The 18,538-nt window shown below is 39.9% G+C and overlaps 1 protein-coding gene across 5 annotated transcripts in view; it reads left to right on the forward strand.

Moving 5' to 3' along the window:
- Positions 1-838: 838 nt before the first annotated feature.
- The window catches only part of TARBP1 (tRNA guanosine 2 -O-methyltransferase TARBP1), a gene marked incomplete at its 5' end in the record, with an annotated part of 66,619 nt that continues 48,919 nt past the window's right edge, over positions 839-18,538 (forward strand). For all 5 annotated transcript variants that reach the window (XR_013992672.1, XR_013992673.1, XR_013992674.1 and 2 more), the window contains 9 exons: positions 839-1,724; positions 5,083-5,180; positions 6,815-6,884; positions 9,168-9,316; positions 10,375-10,427; positions 12,304-12,401; positions 15,173-15,308; positions 15,899-15,995; positions 17,110-17,199. Coding sequence is in view for 2 of the 5 variants with exons in the window: in XM_081039400.1 (XP_080895526.1) it covers positions 839-1,724; positions 5,083-5,180; positions 6,815-6,884; positions 9,168-9,316; positions 10,375-10,427; positions 12,304-12,401; positions 15,173-15,308; positions 15,899-15,995; positions 17,110-17,199 (1,677 nt within the window). The remainder of the gene's footprint in view (positions 1,725-5,082; positions 5,181-6,814; positions 6,885-9,167; positions 9,317-10,374; positions 10,428-12,303; positions 12,402-15,172; positions 15,309-15,898; positions 15,996-17,109; positions 17,200-18,538) is intronic.

The following is an 18,538-nucleotide window of genomic DNA, read 5'->3' on the forward strand; positions in this document are numbered from 1 at the left end:
GACATGGCAACCTCTTTGAAGGTGGGAGTGTGTCTTCTTGTTGGACTAAGGGGAGAACTTTATGGTTAGAAGGCAAAGAAAACCCACGTCACTGACTCAGTTTGCCTGGGATTGAGTCAGGAACCAAACCACTTCTGTGCAAGCTAACGTGAGGTTTTCTATTTCTGTATTTAGCAGTAGATACTCTCAGAAGTACAGAAAATATTGACACATGGACAATTTTGGGGATTGAAGTGGGAGCACAAGCATTGCATGGAAAGAGCTGCATGCTAGAGTTGGCTTGGGCGTTGGACTGACTGTATGTGCTGGCGTGGGCATCGTTTCCACTCGTGTCCCTGCACATAGCGTTAGTATTTTTCAGGGCCTCCAAATCATTCTTGTGCTTTCGTTATTTATTTTGATACAGATGTCCAGAACCCATTTCAGACCCCGCCATGTCACTCTCTTTGTGGGTGGTGACAGCCTGCACCTTTTCGAAAATAAGCTTCTAGGTGACTGACACCTTTTATGTGTACCTGTGGCTCACAGGCACATTGGTTGCTTTAGAACCCTCGGGCAGGACAATCTCCAACTAGGAATCCATGGACCTGGGGTAGATACTACACTGACGTCTTACTAAATAGTAAGAGACGCGTTGAGCTGGATCAAATTCCAGGCGGCGCTAGTGCTGCGCGTCTGCAGAGCACAGGCAGGACCAGGGCCTGGCGCGGCTCCTTCACTCCGGGCGCGAGACCGGCCCAGCCACGCACGAGCACGAGCACGCACTAGCTCGGGCCGCACGTGCACGCGCACGCCGCCGCCTTCTCTGGGCGCCGGGGCTCAGCGACGCGCGCGACAAATGGAGGGGGTGCTCGCGGAAGCGCTGCTCGCGCAGAGCCGGGACCCCCGGGCCCTGCTCCGGACTGTGTGCCGCGGGGAGGCGTCCGCAGAGCGTGTGGAGACGCTGCGCTTCCTCCTGCAGCGGCTGGAGGACGAAGGGGTGCGGGGCGGCGGGGACGCGCTCGCGGAGGCGGCGCGCGAGGTGGCAGCCGGCTACCTGGTGCCGCTGCTGCGTGGCCTGCGCGCGCGCCCGGCAGGAGCCCCGGCCACTGACGCCCCGCAGGCCCGCGCGCGCGTGCTGAGGGCGGCGGGCGCGGCCCTGCGCTCCTGCGCGCGCCTGGCGGGGGGCCCGCCGCCCCTGGCGGCCGCGCTGGCGGAGGAGGCGCTGCGCGACCTCCTGGCCGCGGGCCCCGCGCCGGGCCTCGAGGGGGGCGCCGAGGCAGCCGTGGAGGTGCTGGCGGCCGTCGGGCCTTGCCTGCGATCCCGCGAGGACGGGCCGCTGCTGGAGCGCGTGGCGCAGGCCGCGCTCCTCCTGGCGCTGGCGGGGGACGGGGAGGCAGCGGCGCTGGCGGCCGGGCGGCTGCTCCCGGTGCTGGGCCAGGGCGGCGCGGCCGTGCTGCGGGCCGTGTGGGGCGGGCTGGTGGCGCCCTCGGGGCCGGAGCGCGTGGGCCTGAGGCTGCAGGTGCTGAGCGCCTTGGCAGAGCGCCTGCTGCCGGAGCCCTTGGCGCCCGACTCGGGCCCGGACGCGCGCGGCTGCTCGCGGTTCTGGCGGACGGTGCAGGCGGGGCTGGGACGCGCCGAGGACGCGCTGACGCGCAAGCGCGCGCGCTACCTGCTGCAGCGGGCCGTGGAGGTGTCTGCGGAGCGGGGCGCCCACTGCACCTGCGGCCCCGGGGAAGGAAACGGTACCCGCCTCCGCCCCCGGCCCAGCCCCGCGTGGCTTCTTGGAAGGGGGGCTGCCCGAGTCCACAGACCAGCGCTGGGGTGGTCTCCTCCATCCCGCGGAATTGGGTGGTTCCCCGTGGTCCCCCTAGTGCCCGAAGACCTGGGACCCTCAGAGGGTGCTCCCTGGTGACACAAATCACTGCAGCCGAGGGCAGGATCCGTTTCCCAACTTTCCTGACCCAGAGCAGAGTGGAGTACTTTAGGAACATGACGGCCCACGCAGCGTTTCACAAACCATCAATTCCCTTGGCAATCCTCTTAGCAGGATTTACCAAGTATTTGTTAGACATGATCCTTAAGTCAGTCTTTGGAGATTATTTTTGCCATTGGTTTAATAGAATGAGTCGCATTTATTTATTTGCATGCTGAGCTGTGCTTCCTAGTATTCGATTACAGAACAAGAATAGATGAAGTAGTAAGGCCTTTGGTGTTTTATTCTTGATTGGTTTGTTCACTGAACGTGTGAAAATACACTTCAGTCAACTTAAATCCATTTTTGAGCCATCAGAGTCCAAAATAGATTGATTCAAAATTGTCTCAATAGAAAATTTCTTTTTTAACTGTATTATTACTGGTAAAGAATTTTTGTCTGGCCGAAGTGAGCAGATTAGATTTTCATAGAATTTTAAAACATTAGATAGTAAATATTTTAATAGTCCACAAATGGTGACCACCCAATGAGAATTTTCACTAGAAAACGTTTTTTAAATTACCAAAGTTAAACACATTTTAGTCATTCTGCAGTGTTTTAAAGATGAGCAATAGTCTTTCCAGCCTTGCAGCCACTTCCATTTCCTCCATTTTAGAGAGCAATCCCCTCTTTTAGCTGATTATTTTGGTATTTACCCGTGTCTGGAAATAATCTAGTTATATTGTAAAAGTCCATTGTTATAATTTCCATTAAATGTGAGGTCAGCCTTTACAAAACTGTGATTATGAAAATACTGTTCACAGGTGATCTATGCAGTAAACTGATTATCTTTCCTACCCACAAGTTTTTTCCTAGAATTATGTCATTTTAAAATTTGGTTCTCTCCTATCACTTTCCACTGATTCAGCCCCCAATTCTTTGCTAGTCTGTCTGTTTCGATCTTTCCTGTACAAAGTCAGATCATCAGCTATATTTTAAATTTTCCTGAAAACTCTCCTAGAGCCCTCTTTTGTGCTCAGTCTGGTGCATAGCTGACATCCTTAGGCCTGTGTTCACCATCATCCTGGGGATGATTCCTTTTCCCTGAGTCCTGTGTTGGAGCTCTTATTTCCTGAGTTCATAGCTGCTTTGGTTTCCTCACTTGTTTCCGTGTATGCATTTTCCCTACATGCCTGCACCTTCTGCCCTACCCTGGGGCTGCCTAAGTGCCTGGCGAAGTCTGAGGAGAAGAGCTGGTGAGGGGTGTGGCCTCCCTTGGGTTTCTAAGCTGTCAAACTAGCCCACACCTGGCCTCTAAAAACTTGTCAAAATTTCATTTTTGAATCGCTGTTTTGGTGGCTGCCACGTTCTGTGCTCTGCCAGCGGTAGAACACTTTGTGTGTCCTGCCTGTTCTTGGAGAAGCTTTCTGCCCATTGCAATTCAGGTCACCTGTGTGCATTGTGACTTTAGCTCTCAAAAGTTTAGGATTTTGTAGATTCTGTAGCTTTTTCTCTTTGTTAGTATGGCAGTAATGTTCTCTACGGCTTTTTACATCCTAAGTGGAAGCCGAGACGAAGTCTAGATGTCTTTATTTTGACCTCACATTTGATTGAGGGTAGAATTCTAGCTTGGAAAGCATTTCCATCCAAAATTTTAAAGGCATCGATCTTGTCTTAGAAGTTAGAGCTTCCAATGTTGCTGTTGAGAAATCTGAAAACATTCTGAACTGTGTTTATTTTTCTGAAATGTGTTTATTCATATGTGATCTGTTTCTTCATGGCAGTTTGGAGGGTCTGTGTCCCCAGCATCCTGAAAGTTCCTGTGCCAGGCACTTACTGGATCTACTCAGTTGGAAAATCATGTTCTTCAGTTCTGGAAACTTTTCTTGAATTACCTTGATTTCTTCCCTTTTTCATTCCGAGCTCTGTTTGGATATTGGACCTCCTGGACTGGTCATTAGAGCATCTTTTTTCTCCTATGATTTTTCTTTTTGCTCTACTTACTGAGTAATTTCTTCAACTTTATCTTGGGTCCTTTCTTCGAATATCTTGTTTTTGCTATCGAAGTTTTATTCTCATGTGATCTTTTTTGTTCTTGCAATGTCCCCTTTTTACTAGTATCCGGTTCTTATATTGTAACTGCACTGTATCTTCTGTCTCCCTTTAAGCTATTAATATTAGTGAAATTTTTTTCTTTTTTAGGTTTTCTTTTTTCTGCGTAATTGTTTTCTCTAAATTTTCTTTTGTTTGTTTGTATTGGCCCTGATCTTTAATGTAGAGGTTTCCCCAGAGGCCTGGTGAGCCTTAGATGCCTGTTTATATTTAAGAATAAGGAACCAAAAATCAGGTTTAAAGCTCTAGAGAGGTGCTTGTTGTCTGTGAACTCATTGTCAGGTGACCAGGCCAAGCCATTGCACTGGTAATCTCTGATGTAAGTATTTTCAGGTCTTTCCTCTTGGGCTGGCCAGAGTCCATGGAGATCTTCTGCATTCCGGGACCTGAGGGGCCACGATGGTGGTGGGACAGGTAGAAGGGGGCCTTAAGGCGGGTCTTAAGGGGGTCTTAGCATCCAGGGTGCATACATGTGCCCCTGATCCTCATTGTGATACAGCACTCAGCCCTGATGTCAGCTGGGTCCAGTGCATCTCAATCCAGAAGTTACTGTTTTACCTTCTTCAGAGAATAGATTCCAGTCTTTTTCCTATTCTCTTCAGTTTAGCCTTGCTTTTACTTCCAGTTAGGTTTGGGGCGATTTTGTAAGTCAGTTATTCCCTTGGCTTTCCTTGTGCCACCTTAATACTCACTCCTCTTGAGTCCGCTTGGTTTTTACCTGTTTTTCAGATTCTAAATTTCATTGCTGTTGTCTGCTCCCCTGTTTTCTCCATTCTTTTGGGTTTTGCCTTTGAAAAATCCTTTATTGATACAGTGAGGTTCTTAAGGAAAGTAGAGTATATGTATTCAAATCTGTCTGTCATACTCAGGACTCCAAAATAGCAATCCTAATTAAAAACAAAATCTTTTGAGATGCTTATTCATCCAGGCCTCCTGTCCAGGCTTTGATACAGGGCGCCCTCCTAATTTGAGAAGATAGCATTTGGTAATCACGGCATAACTTTAGGAAGTACTTTTATTAAGAAACACGAAATTTGCAAAAGGAGGAACTAACTTTCTTTTAAAAATCGTAACAGGCCCAAGTCTGTTTTGGTGGTCTGAGAAGAAAAAAGATGAGCTTCTAAAGTTTTGGGAGAACTATATTTTAATTATGGAAACTCTAGAAGGAAATCAGGTAAGTGTTGTCATATTTTAACAAATCCCACATAGATCCAGTTTTAATTTTTTTCAAACATTCTATTAAAGCAACTCAAAAGGACCATTTGGATATAGTATAAAAGAACACAAGTGTACTTTGTTTTCTGGCATTAATGCAATTTAAAATTGATTGTAAACTCAGTAAATGAAAGAATACTTTCAATTGTCTTAAATTATCATTCAGACAATTTAGTCTTATTTGATCTTCCCTTGACATTTACTTCTAAAGTTTTAGTTTTCTGACATTATGAGTAATCTCCAAAGAAATACACTCTTAGGAAAACTTCACTTAAAACATTTCTGAGGTAAATTGTTATTAAGTAAATAATTGCCCTATAATTTTGTAGGTTTTCTTTCTTTTTTTTTAAGGTCTTATATCTGTGCAAACCTGGTCCTGAAAATGGAAACTTGAAAAATCATTTTCAGTTGAATTTGAATCAGTTTCTGTAGAATCGTGGAATTTTTAAGTTGAGAGGAATCTCTTAAGATTAGTGGTTCTCAAACTTGCATGCTCATTCGAATCCCCCAGGTGTCTTGTTAAAGTATAAATTGCTGGCTCTGGTCCCCGGAGTTTCTGATTCAATGGGCCTGGTGGAGCGCCTGAGAATTCGAATATTTACTAGTTTCCAGGAGATGCCCTTGCTGCTGTTCTGGGGACTCAACTAGAGAACTGTGGTCTCGGGGTTCCCAGTCTGTAAGCTGCAGACCAGTCGGGGGCCAGCCAGCTGTGGAGTCACTGTGAGGTGTCAGTCCAAATGCGTAGCAAACATTGTAGACTGAAGTAAAGAATTACTCAGATGTGCTAAATATCTACGGGGGGGGGGGGGGTGCCAAAAAATGTATACAAGTGGACACTTTGGTCAGTGTTGCTCAAGCAGTAGTTCGCCATCATCAGAAATGCCTGGATGATGATGGGGACCACTCTGAGCACCTCTTGTAATTTCAGAAGTCAAACGTGACTTGCAGTCATTTTTTTGTTATTGGTATATATTGAGTATTATAATTTTAATAGTTTTTTCCTTTCTTAAAACGTATATACATTTTTTTGGCACCCTCTGTCTAGATGTGAGGATGTGGAATAAAAAGCTTTTCTAAATTCAAATAAACTTGTATGGTTTTCCTTAGTAGATCCATAAGACCCCCAATAATTATTTAGAAACTCTGATTTACCTGTATTTTGAAGACATACAAATTAGGCTCTAGTATCTGCAACACATTATAGGTACGAAGAACATTGAACTCTGAACTGGCTCTACTTCTACATGTGTGGCTTTGAACAGCTTGAGTGACTGGAGAACATATTTCAGTATTTTTCCTCTGTAATACATTGGTATGACCAGCCCTGTTTCCCAGGACGATTGAGGATTACCTGGCATAATTTATGTTATTCACGGTATAAAGGTAACATTACTGTAACTATATTCTAGACTATATCCATTAGCTTTGTCACACTCACTCTTACATACCTGAATTTCTATAGTTTAAAACCTGGAAGCAGCAGACACATTTTGCCCAGTTTTTACCTGGGGATGGAGAGCGGAAGGTGAAAACTGCCTTAAGTTTTTAAAGGTGAATTTTTGTTTTATAGGTCTTCCTTGCTTTTATTTTCAGATCCATGTTATAAAGCCAGTTTTACCAAAGCTGAACAGTCTGTTTGACTATGCAGTGTCAGAGGAAAATGGTATGGTACTTTGATTTTGATTTTTTATAGTATAATTTTTGCTCCTTGATTTTATAACTAACTTGTTCATTATAGAGAATTTGGAAAAACGGTCAAAGGGTAAAGGAGAGAATAAGAATCTTTGTCCTGTATAGATTGTTCATAATGTTTTCTTCTCACTTAGTATATCCGAAAGCATTTACCTATCCTTAAATAGTCTTTGAGAATATAATTTTAAATGGCTGCAGAGTTTTCTATAATTTAGAGGTATGGCTAGTTTTCTAAACTTGTGATCGTGGAAAATTTCAAACAGAAGAATTTGTATGATGAACCCCCTCAGCCAGTTTCAGCAGATGGCTCATGGCCAGCCTGTGTCTTCTTCCACATGCAGGTCCTGCTGCCCCTGCTCACCGGGGTCTTGAAGCATTTCTCTATGCAGCAGACAGCGTATTATTTCATCTGTAAATATTCCACTACACTCACACACACACACATACACACACACACACACACACACACACACAGCCCCTACATCCTTAAGACTCTTTGGTAATGTTTTAATGATGGCATATTCTACATTTTAAATAATAGCTCTTGGTATTATATATTTTAACTGCTTTCCATTCTTATTCTCTTAATAATCTGTTTCATTGTTTGAGTTACATTTTTTGGGTTTCAGTTCTGTATCTTGGATGTCTTAGAAGAGAAAATTCCAAGATATAATTTTAAATATGGTTTTTAAACCCTGAATCAGTACTGTACTCTGTGAGCTTTTTAGGAGCAATAAAATGAAGCTGGTGTTTCCTAAAATTATTTTATGAAATTAAGTGTAGATCAATGAAACAGCTAAACGCAAGTTAACAGTGTTTTGTATTCATATGAATGATAAAATGCTACATTATCGTGTTTACACATGGGGCTTAAGCTAGGTAGATGGGTTTGCGTGCCTATTCTAGAAAATTACAACTTTAATAGCTTGACCCCTTAGGAATTGAGCTTTATTCAGCTGATTATGATGGTTGTTTTCTCATACACTGGAATTTTTCACAGACCATGGGAATCCATCATCCCACCTGGGGCTAGAATTTAATTGAATCCTGTTGTGGCTTCACTTAGGCATTTACTGTTAAAATGATTCTCTTATTACTACATTTTGCCCACAGCTCTTGGCAAACCAAATCAAATAGCAGTGACAGGTTTTGAAAAATGACCATTTCCAAAGAATTGAACAAGCATCTTGGTATAAATTACAAATAGACTGATTTATTTATAGAATGTGATGTGTTAAAAATGCTGAATTTTTTTCTAATAGAATTAAAGGATATGTCAAAAGACTTAAAAAATATCTCTAAGGTACATACAGCGGGTACCAAAAATATATACACATTTTAAGAAAGGAAAAAAACTGTGTTAAAATTGTAATACTCAATATATTCCGCTAACAAAAGATGAATACAAGTCATGTATGTACATTTTTTTGGCACCCTCTGTGCTTATTCCATTTATTTCCTCACTCAGTTGGATATTTACTGAATAGATACTTAGTGTCCAGTATATGCTAAGCACTGGGATAGAGTGGTACAGATGTACTATATTTCACTTGATTTTTGTCTGTTTTGAACGAAAAAAATTTGATTGTAAGTTGTATGCAGGCAACAAACAAGGGGCTGAAATGGAGTATGCAGTGAGTGGGGTGGTGCATTAGACAGGTAGGCAGGGAAGGCCTGCCTTAGGAGTGACATGGAAGCTCAGAGTGGAGGGGCCAGCGCTGTGTGCAAAAGCCCTGAGGGGAGACAATTCATGGGGGGGCTGGGACCAGGAGGACAGTGTGGTAGGTGTGGGATGGTGGGTGAGGTTGGTGTAGGTGTCAGGGTCAGTTTACCGTTGTGCAGATTTTATTCTAAGAGCTATGAGAAGCCCTTCAAGGGTTTTCAGCAGAGGAGTGACAGTGTCAGATTTCTGTATGACAACTGCATGAGAGAAGAATTGGTTGGAATCACCACAAATCTAAAGTTCCAGCCTGCATGTAGGGGTAATATTTAATTTCTGTACACCATAGCAGCTGTAACATTTGCTTATAGTCTTTCTAAATGAAACTGTCTGAATATGGAATACTGAACACTTATGTTATTTTGGGTTTTCAGTAATTAAACACCCGTGGATGTGATTAAACGCAAACTCCCTTTTGTAGTGTTCTAATGCAGTGAATGTGTTTGTGTACATACGTATTTACTTATGAGCATAATCTACATGAAGTCACATAATGTGAGGATCAAACGTCAACCCTCGGTGTTTTTTCCACAGCATGCTGGATCTTTCACCCATCCTGGCACTTGTGTATTTATAAAAGAATGTTTGAAAGTGAAAATAAAATCCTGACCAAAGAAGGCGTTACTCATTTTTTAGAGCTCTATGAGACAAAGGTTCTTCCATTTTCACCAGAATTTTCTGAGGTAAGGACGGCCTTTCTTTCCCTTGCTCCCTTTGTCCAAAGATGAGAGGTAAGGGCATTCGTTGCGTCATGTGTGGTCTTCAAAAAAATATACTATGCCTCTATAATAGCAAGTAACACTGTATAGATTTGTATACAACAAATCTAGTTCTCTAAGCTTAGCTCTCACATTTGGACCTGTAATGTGCTGTGTCCACAAACTGCCCACATCGTTTCTGCTGTGGAAAGTGGTTCTTGGGTATCAGTGTTCTAAACAACATAAGCCAAGAGTATGAAAACTGGTGTAGAAGCTCGTTAGCCATCTGTTTCCACAGCTCTGGTCAATGAATTAACATTACTGTCTGAAGTGGAGATTGCTGTTTGTGCTATAGTATTATTACATATATAAAATATATATTTGATTAGCATCTATACTTCCATTTGTCAGAAATCACACAAAGCAGAGACTCAGAATTACAGCAGTAGTCTTAAGTTTTATATTATAGTGTCAATATGAGTCTCATGATCTCTGGGTTAATTACTAATTTACCTCTCATTTAGAGATAACCTAAGTAAATTTTCCCAATTGTCTGACTATGTACTATAGTGTTTTGATATGCATCAGTTTTCTACATTTCTTAGCCTTCCTGCATTTCCTCTAAGCTTGCTTTTTTGGCCAATGTCTACTAATATTTTTGAAGATATAATTTTTCCCCCCTTTATCTTCTAAACAAAGGGCTTACTTAAATTTTTCTCTTGAGTATCTTTATGTGTTTTCTTTGTTACTACCTTTATTTCCACCATGTGTTCCTGTCTTTGGGTTCCTTTCTTCCTTCTTGACCCAACATGGATTCTGTTTTATAAGTTTTTATCAGGTGGGAAAATTGTGTGCTTTGTTTTGTGGTTCTGGTGGAATTAAAGTGCCCTCTAAGACTCATAAATTACCCTACAGCATAAGAAATCAGCAGTGTCTATAACAGCTCTCCTGCAGCCTGTGTAGGATGTGTAATTAAGGGCAAAGCTGACTTTTCAAAGTTACAGTTGCAACTTAACAGCAAATACTTTTTTTTTTTTTTTTAGTTTATTATTGGACCATTAATGGATGCACTTTCAGAGAGCTCTCTATATAGCAGGTAAACAAATGTGATGTTAGTTAGCAGTAATGCAATAATATGTATTTGATACATAAATTTAACATGTTTATAAAAAAATGAAAGTAAACAAAACAGACTTAATGCATTTGGTACATAATATATATTGCCTAATAGACATTCAGCTTATTCTTCCCATGTCGTCCCTTCTAGGTTTGTTATTCTTGTCTTTCTTCTATTAGTTGTATCAAGTTCCTGTTTTCTTGTTTTCTTTCCCACCTTGAGCCCTTCCATTCTTGCATTTTGGAAAGTATCTCTTACATGGCTTCCTTTCTTCCCCTTACTCTTTTTCTCAGTTCTCTTGGAAACTGTAGTGACTTGGGGTAACCAACACTTTAAACTTTGTTTTCTTTTTTCTTTCATTTTGATTTATAGAAAAGTGGTGAGAACAATACAAAGAATTCGTGTTTACCTTTCATCCACATTCTCCGAATGTTAATGTTTTACCACATTTGCTTAATTGTTGTATCTCTCCCTGTGTGTATGTACATACACCCATCTATTTCTTATCTCCTGGGCTGAGCAGACTTACCTATCTATATCTATTTCATTGTCTGTCCATCCGCCATATTAAAAATCACGAGTTCACACCAGTACATCCCATTCCAGTCCACAGGGTTCATTTTAACGTTCCCCTTCCATATCTGATGGTGGCAGCATCATCCATAACATTATGATTTGCCACCTTTACCCTTGGCAAAGGTCGACAGTGAGAAGTTTGTCAGTATTGTGCCTTATCCTCATTTTTTGAGCATTATCTATACTCAGAATTATATCTTCAAAAATTTCCCTTGCTTTTGAAATTATATTGTCATTCTAATTTTTATTTACTAAATTTATACTTGCAAGTCTTCTGTTTTGTGTACCTCTAAATTGAAAAACCCTCCCACCGTCAATTTCTTTCAAATGTTTAAGTTAGTCTGTGCTGTCATGTTAATATTTAGTCCTGTTTGGTAAATATTGAAAGAGCATAGCAAATGCTTGACTTGCTAGTTATTTTTAGTTTTCAAATAACTCATTACTGTTGAATAGTTTTTAGAAGCAATTAGACAGCTGGAGAGCAGTAAAACCAACTTGGTGCTTTCTAAAAAGTTGACAATGAAATGCCTTCAGTTTTCTAGCACTTCAATGTGTTCAATTGACAGATAACATGCTTCTAGCAGAAGCATATAGCAGAAAAAAGTGACTTTAATAGATGTTAACAGTTAAATGCTCTTGCAAAAGTAACTTATTACTAATATCTCTTTTCATGACTGTTACTTATTTCTTACCTAAAGATTTAAAATTATTGGAAATGATAAAATATAATTAAAAATGATCTCTTTAGACTTTAAAAAATGATACTATTTAGCAACATTCATATATTCTGTCAAGGAAAGTGTCATCAGAAGGAAATCCATGCCCACTTACCGTGTTTTCCCGAAAATAAGACCTAGCCAGACCATCAGCTCTAATGCGACTTTTGGAGCAAAAATTAATATAAGATGTGTTATATTAAAATAAGACCGGGTATAATATAACATATAATATGTAATATAATGTAACATAATAAAGACTGGGTCTTATATTAATTTTTGCTCCAAAAGACACATTATTGCTGATGGTCCTGCCATGTCTTATTTTAGGGGAAACACTTATTTTAGTACAGCACATTCCTTACTCATGTCCATTTTCCTAGAAGATGTTTTTGTAATCAGAAGGATCCTCAAAATTTTACTGAAAAACAAAAAGCAGGTTCAGAAAAAGAAAATGGTCTTGTTTCATTTTTAAAATACTTTTGGGCCATGATCCATTTAGTTTTGGTATACTTATGTGTAAATAGATTTTAAATATTGTTTTTTTCCCTCTTTGTCTATAGGTCCCCAGGCCAACTGATAGGAAGTGGTTCTCCACTGGGATTGAAATTACAGAAGTTTTTAGTTACTTATATTTCCCTTCTTCCAGAAGAAATAAAAAGTATGTGCAGTAAAGAGTTTTTTAAAAAATGTATTAACTTTAAAAACTTATTCTTAATATATTGGTTATGAGCCCCATCCTATGACTGTTGCATTCAGTATTATCCAGAGTTTCCTTTTTCCAGGATATGCAGATTGTCAGAATTATACAAGTGTCCCCTGTAACTGAGTACACACGTTTGCTTTTGTATGTAACTTACTACCAGTATTGACATGAGTAGATGGAAGTAATTTTAGAATGTGTGCTGCAGTTGCTGACTTTTCTAATTGTTTCTATTCAATTTCAAAAAATTGGTAAAATAGATTAAAAAAAGAAAGAACCCGGTTTAGGAAAAAGTCGTAAGCAGACTATCCATTGTGACAAAGTTGTCCCTTTATAGATATTGACTTAGGAAGACAAGGAAGAAACATACATTTGCTTTTTATAAGAGCTTGTGTCCTACAAATATCCCACTTCTTCAGATTGGGCATTTATTTTTCCTTCCGATGAGGTATTTTGGTAAGGAGAGCAGAAAATGAGTTATTCTGTTTACTGGGCAGCAGAAGGACTTACTCTGCTTTTTTAGTCCTTTTACACACCTGGTTTTGTGACTTAGAAAGTGACCCTGGGTATGAAATACAGTGGTCCCCCTTTATCCACGTCTTTGCTTTCTTTGGTTTCAGTTACCTGCAGTCAACTGTGGTTCGAACATGTTAAATGGAAAATTACAGAAATAAACAATTCAAAAGATATTTTGAGAGTGTGAGACCACACTCACATCTTTCATTACAATACCTATATTGTTATAATTGTTTTATTATTAGTTATTGTTACTATCTTACTGTGCTTAATTTATATACTATTATAGGTATGTATATAGGAAAAAACAGTCTGTACAGGGTTTGGTATTATCTGCAATTTCAGGCATCCACTGGGGGTCTTGGAACACCTCCCCCATGGATAAGGGGGGGCTACTGTATATATTTTTTCTTTGGTATTTAATTTTTAAATTGGGTGAAACAATGACCAATGGTAATACTTATTCAAAAGTAGGAAAGAATGGGAAAAGATTGTATATCATAACTTTAGATTTATAGAAAATTGATTGGTTTGATTACTTTAAAAAAACAGTTAATGGAGAAGATAACTGTCAGAGCCATTCTTTAGTTTGCTAGAACTTGGTGGTTTACAGGATGGGGATGAATTTGCTGGCCACATTCGCACGTCCCACGTCAGTAGCACGGTGCGACCAAGATGGTGGTGGACAGCGCCCCCTAGAGACTGCGTCTTGGTGACTGGCCCAGTGCCAGGTACATAGTAGTAGACACTTGCAAAAGTGTTGAATGAATTGTAAACGTGTTGAATGAATTTGAAATGGAAGCCTGGCTATTTATTACCTCTTCCTTGTGTCATGAGTGAGGTGTTCCCCAAGAAGTGGGAACTTAATTAGTCCGACAGAAGAGAGGGCAAGTAAATGTTCACTCACAGCTTTTACTTAGGTTTTTCAGTCAACAATTTCCAGTGACTATCTTAAATGTACCTAGTTTTGTGTTGGGTACTTTGGAAGATGTAAAATACATGTGATACCCTTTCAGGAGCTTCCAAGGACTTCTTAAAAGTCATTCTACAGTGATGATCTTTTGACTGAGGAAACAGTCAGATATTTCACTAATAGCATGACTTGAGGGTTCTTAAGAAATCACACATGAGCAGAGAAGGCAAGATGGAACGGCATCTCTTCTACGTCAAAATAGAAAAGTAAATTATAGCGATTAGATCCGGGGTAAGAAATAGCCCATAAGAAAGATCTAATGTTGTTTGAAATACCAAAGGCCAGTTACCATTACTGTTTCTTACCCTATTTTTCTTTAATATCTCCAACAGAAGAATGGCTTCTAACAGTAAAAGATTTATCTTTTACTTTTTTAAAACTAATATAGCTGCAGGGTTATCAGAATCTACAACAGAAGAATACATACTTACTAAATAGGAATGAAATTGAAATAACATTGTTTTTTTTCAATAGCTTTATGGAGCTATAATTCCCATACCATAAAATTCACCCTTTTAAAATGTTCAATTCAGTGGTTTTTAGTATATTCACAAAGTTGTGCAACCATCACCACTAATTCCAGAATATTTTCATCATCCCCAGAAGAAATTCCATGCTCATTAGCAATCATTTCTCATTCTCCCTTCCCTCAGCTACTGTCAGACACTAATTTACTTTCTGTTGATAGATTTGCCTATTCTAAACATTTCATATAAATGGAATCATATAATATGTGGCCTTTTATTCTATTTCTGGCTTTTTTCACTGAGCACAATATTTTGAAGATTCATCTATATTGTAGCATGTATCGGTATTTCATTCCTTTTTGTGCAATATTCCACTGTATAGACATTGCAAATTTTACTTATCTATTCATCACTTTGGGTTGTTTCCACTTTTAATTATTATGTATAACGCTGCTGTGAATATTCACATACACATTTTTGTATGAACATAAGCTTTCGATTCTCTTGTTGGATCACATGGTAACTGTATGTTTAGCTAGTAGCAGAGGTACCAGGCTGATTTGCACACTGGCGGCACCATACTTCATTCCCACCAGCAGAGTGTGAGGGTTCCAGCCTCTCACCTCCTTACCAACCCTTGTTACTGTCTGTCCTTTTGATGCTAGCCATCCTAGTGTGAGTGAAGTTCAGCTCATTATGGTTTGTGATTTGCATTTGCTACCGAACGTCTGATGATGTTGAGTGTCTTTTCATGTGCTGAAACTTTCTTTCAGGCAGTTTCCTGTTACAGTTTATTCAGAAGATGACAAGTAGACATTGGTGTGCTGTTCCCATTTTGTTTCTATCTAAGGCTTTGGCCAGTGTCCCAAGATGTAAAGCCCTGGGTCTAGAAGGGCTTCTTGCCCTCAGGTAATTTACTGCGCATGTTCACATGTGGGTATCTGCCATAATTGTCCACCAGTCAGTTTTGTTTGACCCTCTGCTTTCATCTGCAGTCAGTGTGTTTAGTTAATATTGGCACTGAGATTTTTGAGCTCTTATTTTTATAAGAGAAAAGTAAATAAAACAATCTACTGTGCATATAGTTGAACTTATTTTGTTATGTGAATCATTAACTTAAATATATGCCATAATACATGCTATTGGGCTTTGACCACTTTAAAATGAGGCCACTAAGTTTTTTTTTTATTATATTGATATGTAGGAAACTAGAGATAAAATATCAAACAGTAATATTGATTACAAATTATTTTTAAAAATGTAAACTTTTTGATTTAAACTGTCTTCATTTATAGTCTCATTATTTTTAAAAGGGCTTTGTTTCATATTAAAATTGAGCTCTTTTAGAGGCGTTAGTGGTAAATAATACCTTTGCAATTCTACTGGCAGTAACTTTCTGCGTTAGAAATTGTAGGTACTGTAAATCAATTTGTCAGGAATCACGAATGGTCAGCATTGTCTTTGGGAATGAGGAAATGCATTTTGTCTTCCACTGACAGGGATGTTCTTCAGTGTACTATGATCACCCATCAGATTCTGTTGAGGGGGGCAGCTCAATGCTATCTTCTTCAAACAGCTATGTACTTGGTAGATGTGGTAAGTCCGTCTTCTTTATTGGTGATACTTCACTTTACACACTTTCTTAGTGAGTGTGTGTGCAAAGAAGAGTTAACATGGAAGGCCTGTGAGTCAGTCATTAGAAAGCCCTGTTAGAAGGCTGGCCCTTGGCTGAAATCCGGGAATGTGGATTTCGGGAGGGTCCCCAGTGTCACACTGATGGGAGTGGCTCGCTCTGCCTGAAGTGTTTGTACAAACAGTGTCGCTTATGCTGAACCCCTGCTTTCCTTCTGGGAGTCTGGAATTTTGGTTGCTATGCAGAGGTGTCTAAGTGACCAGCTCCTGTGACAACCTGGGCACGGAGTCTCTAAGGAGCCTCCCTGGAGATGTTTTACAGGTTGCTGGGGAATTGAGCAACCCTTGGTGACTCCCCTGGGAGCGGAGCTGGAAGCTTTCTTCTGCTTTCCTCTCTATTTTTCCACACATCTTCCAGTAAATTGACATTCAAGGGATATCTACTATCTTATTGTGTTTTTTACAGAGCCCCAGTAACACTGTAGCCGTGAAGGGCCAGAATAGCATCTATTTCAGGCTTTGGGAGTCAGGTGATCTCTGTCCCCACCACTGAAAAGCAGCCCCTGACAGTTGATAAATGAGTGTGGCTGCGTTCCAATAAAACTTTATTTACAAAACAGGCTGTGAGTGCTTTTGCTGACCGCTAGCCTAGAGTAAGATATCTCAATTCAAGACTTACTACCTTAAGGCAGGGAGTCATTTTTGTGACTTTGAAAAGTAAGGACTTTTGATTTATGTAATAAGTAATTTCTTATAGACTGTTTTTGTTTTTGCTTTTAGACTGTGATCATCTTGTCTCTGATAGTAACCTTAATTTTAAGGAAAACAGATTTATAAAATAATCTTTCATTTTATATGTTATGTTGGTTGTAATCAGTACTTCATTTTAAAAGTTGAATATTTTCTTTTTAAAAATATTAATAATATTCTATTTTAAATAATATTTAAATAATATTCTATTTTAAATAATATTCTATTTTAAATAATACACTAGATTGCTTTTACAGTGATTTTATTAAATTAAAATGTTTTAAATGAGTAAATTTTAAAAACTGCCCCCTTCCTCCCCACCCCCCAGGAGAAAGTGTCACTTTCTGACGTCTCGGCTTTTCTCATGTCTCTGAGACAAGAGGAGTCCTTAGGACGAGGAACCTCATTATGGACAGAGGTGAGACTGAAAATCATTTAATGAGAAGGTCTTTGAAAACTTTATGAGAAGTTGTTTCCTAATTGAAGTCATTACTATCCATTTATGTAAAATGATTGCTTTGTTATCTGTCAACAGAAATTGAAAAAAAATGCATATTTGCTTTAAGCGGAACTAATAATAGTGCTGCAAAGGTCCTCCTGGACGGGAGGGGGGCAGGAAAGTGCTGGGAATAGAGACACACCTATTTAGAAGAAGAGGTCATGCGAGGGGGCACATGCCATTCTGGATGAGATGCAGTAGGAATGATGAAGACGGTAGACGCATATCAGGAAGTAACACAAACCACAAACCTCCTCTTTTTTTTCTGTCAGTTACTGGCACTTGCATCTGCCCAAGCAGGCTATTTCTGTAATTCACAAATCTTCCTGACTTTCTGCAGTGAATTCCTCATGAAATCTAAGTGTCTTTCCTTTTCTCCAGCCCTTGCTCTAGTGGACACCCTCTACCATGGTGACTGCTCTCTTGTTGATCACGGTCTCTGACCTGCTGCTTCTGCCCCTCCCCCCACTCTCCATGTGTCAAGGCCTTACAGTCCATTATGGTCGGATGGTGCCTCCTTTTTGTTTTGTTTTAAACTGTGGGACTCAATCCGTACTACTGATTTTAGCTCTTATCCAGTATACTCTTGGTTGTAGTCTAATCTGTAGGTTATATGTTTTTCGAGGACAGGAACCATTTTTTAAAAAAAGTGTTTTATTTCTCTAGTGCCTAAGAGTTCACTGAGACTAGGGAGGTGATTATTTCTTCTAGAAGGCAATTCTGGCTCTTTGTGCATAGAGAGAAATGAGAAGTTAGCTTGGACTTTGTTAAAATAATTCAGGTTTAAAATAATGAGGTCGTACACAGACAATAATTTAGTGGTTACCAGAGGGTAAGGGGGTGGGAGGTGGGAGATGAGGGTAAGAGGGATCAAATATATGGTGATGGAAGGAGAACTGACTCTGGGTGGTGAACACACAATGGGATTTATAGATGATGTAATACAGAATTGTACACCTGAAATCTATGTAAATTTACTAACAATTGTCACCCCAATAAATTTAATAATAATAAAAAAAAATAATGAGGTCGTAGAGTAGGGTAATAGCAGATGGAATAAAGAAGGGGCAAATTGGGGCCTTTAAAAATTAGAATTTTATCATATATTCTTGATCATAATGCATCTAATTCTGTGGAATCTGGAAAATACAGAGCCGTATAAAGAAAATAAAAAATCACCTATAATGCCCACCACCAAACTAAATCCATATTTTTTGGTTTACTTCTTATTTTTTTGAATATATATATTCTCACTCTT

The sequence above is a fragment of the Rhinolophus hipposideros genome (assembly GCF_964194185.1).
Source record: "Rhinolophus hipposideros genome assembly, chromosome: 26".
In the NCBI taxonomy this organism is placed as follows: Eukaryota; Metazoa; Chordata; class Mammalia; order Chiroptera; family Rhinolophidae; genus Rhinolophus; species Rhinolophus hipposideros.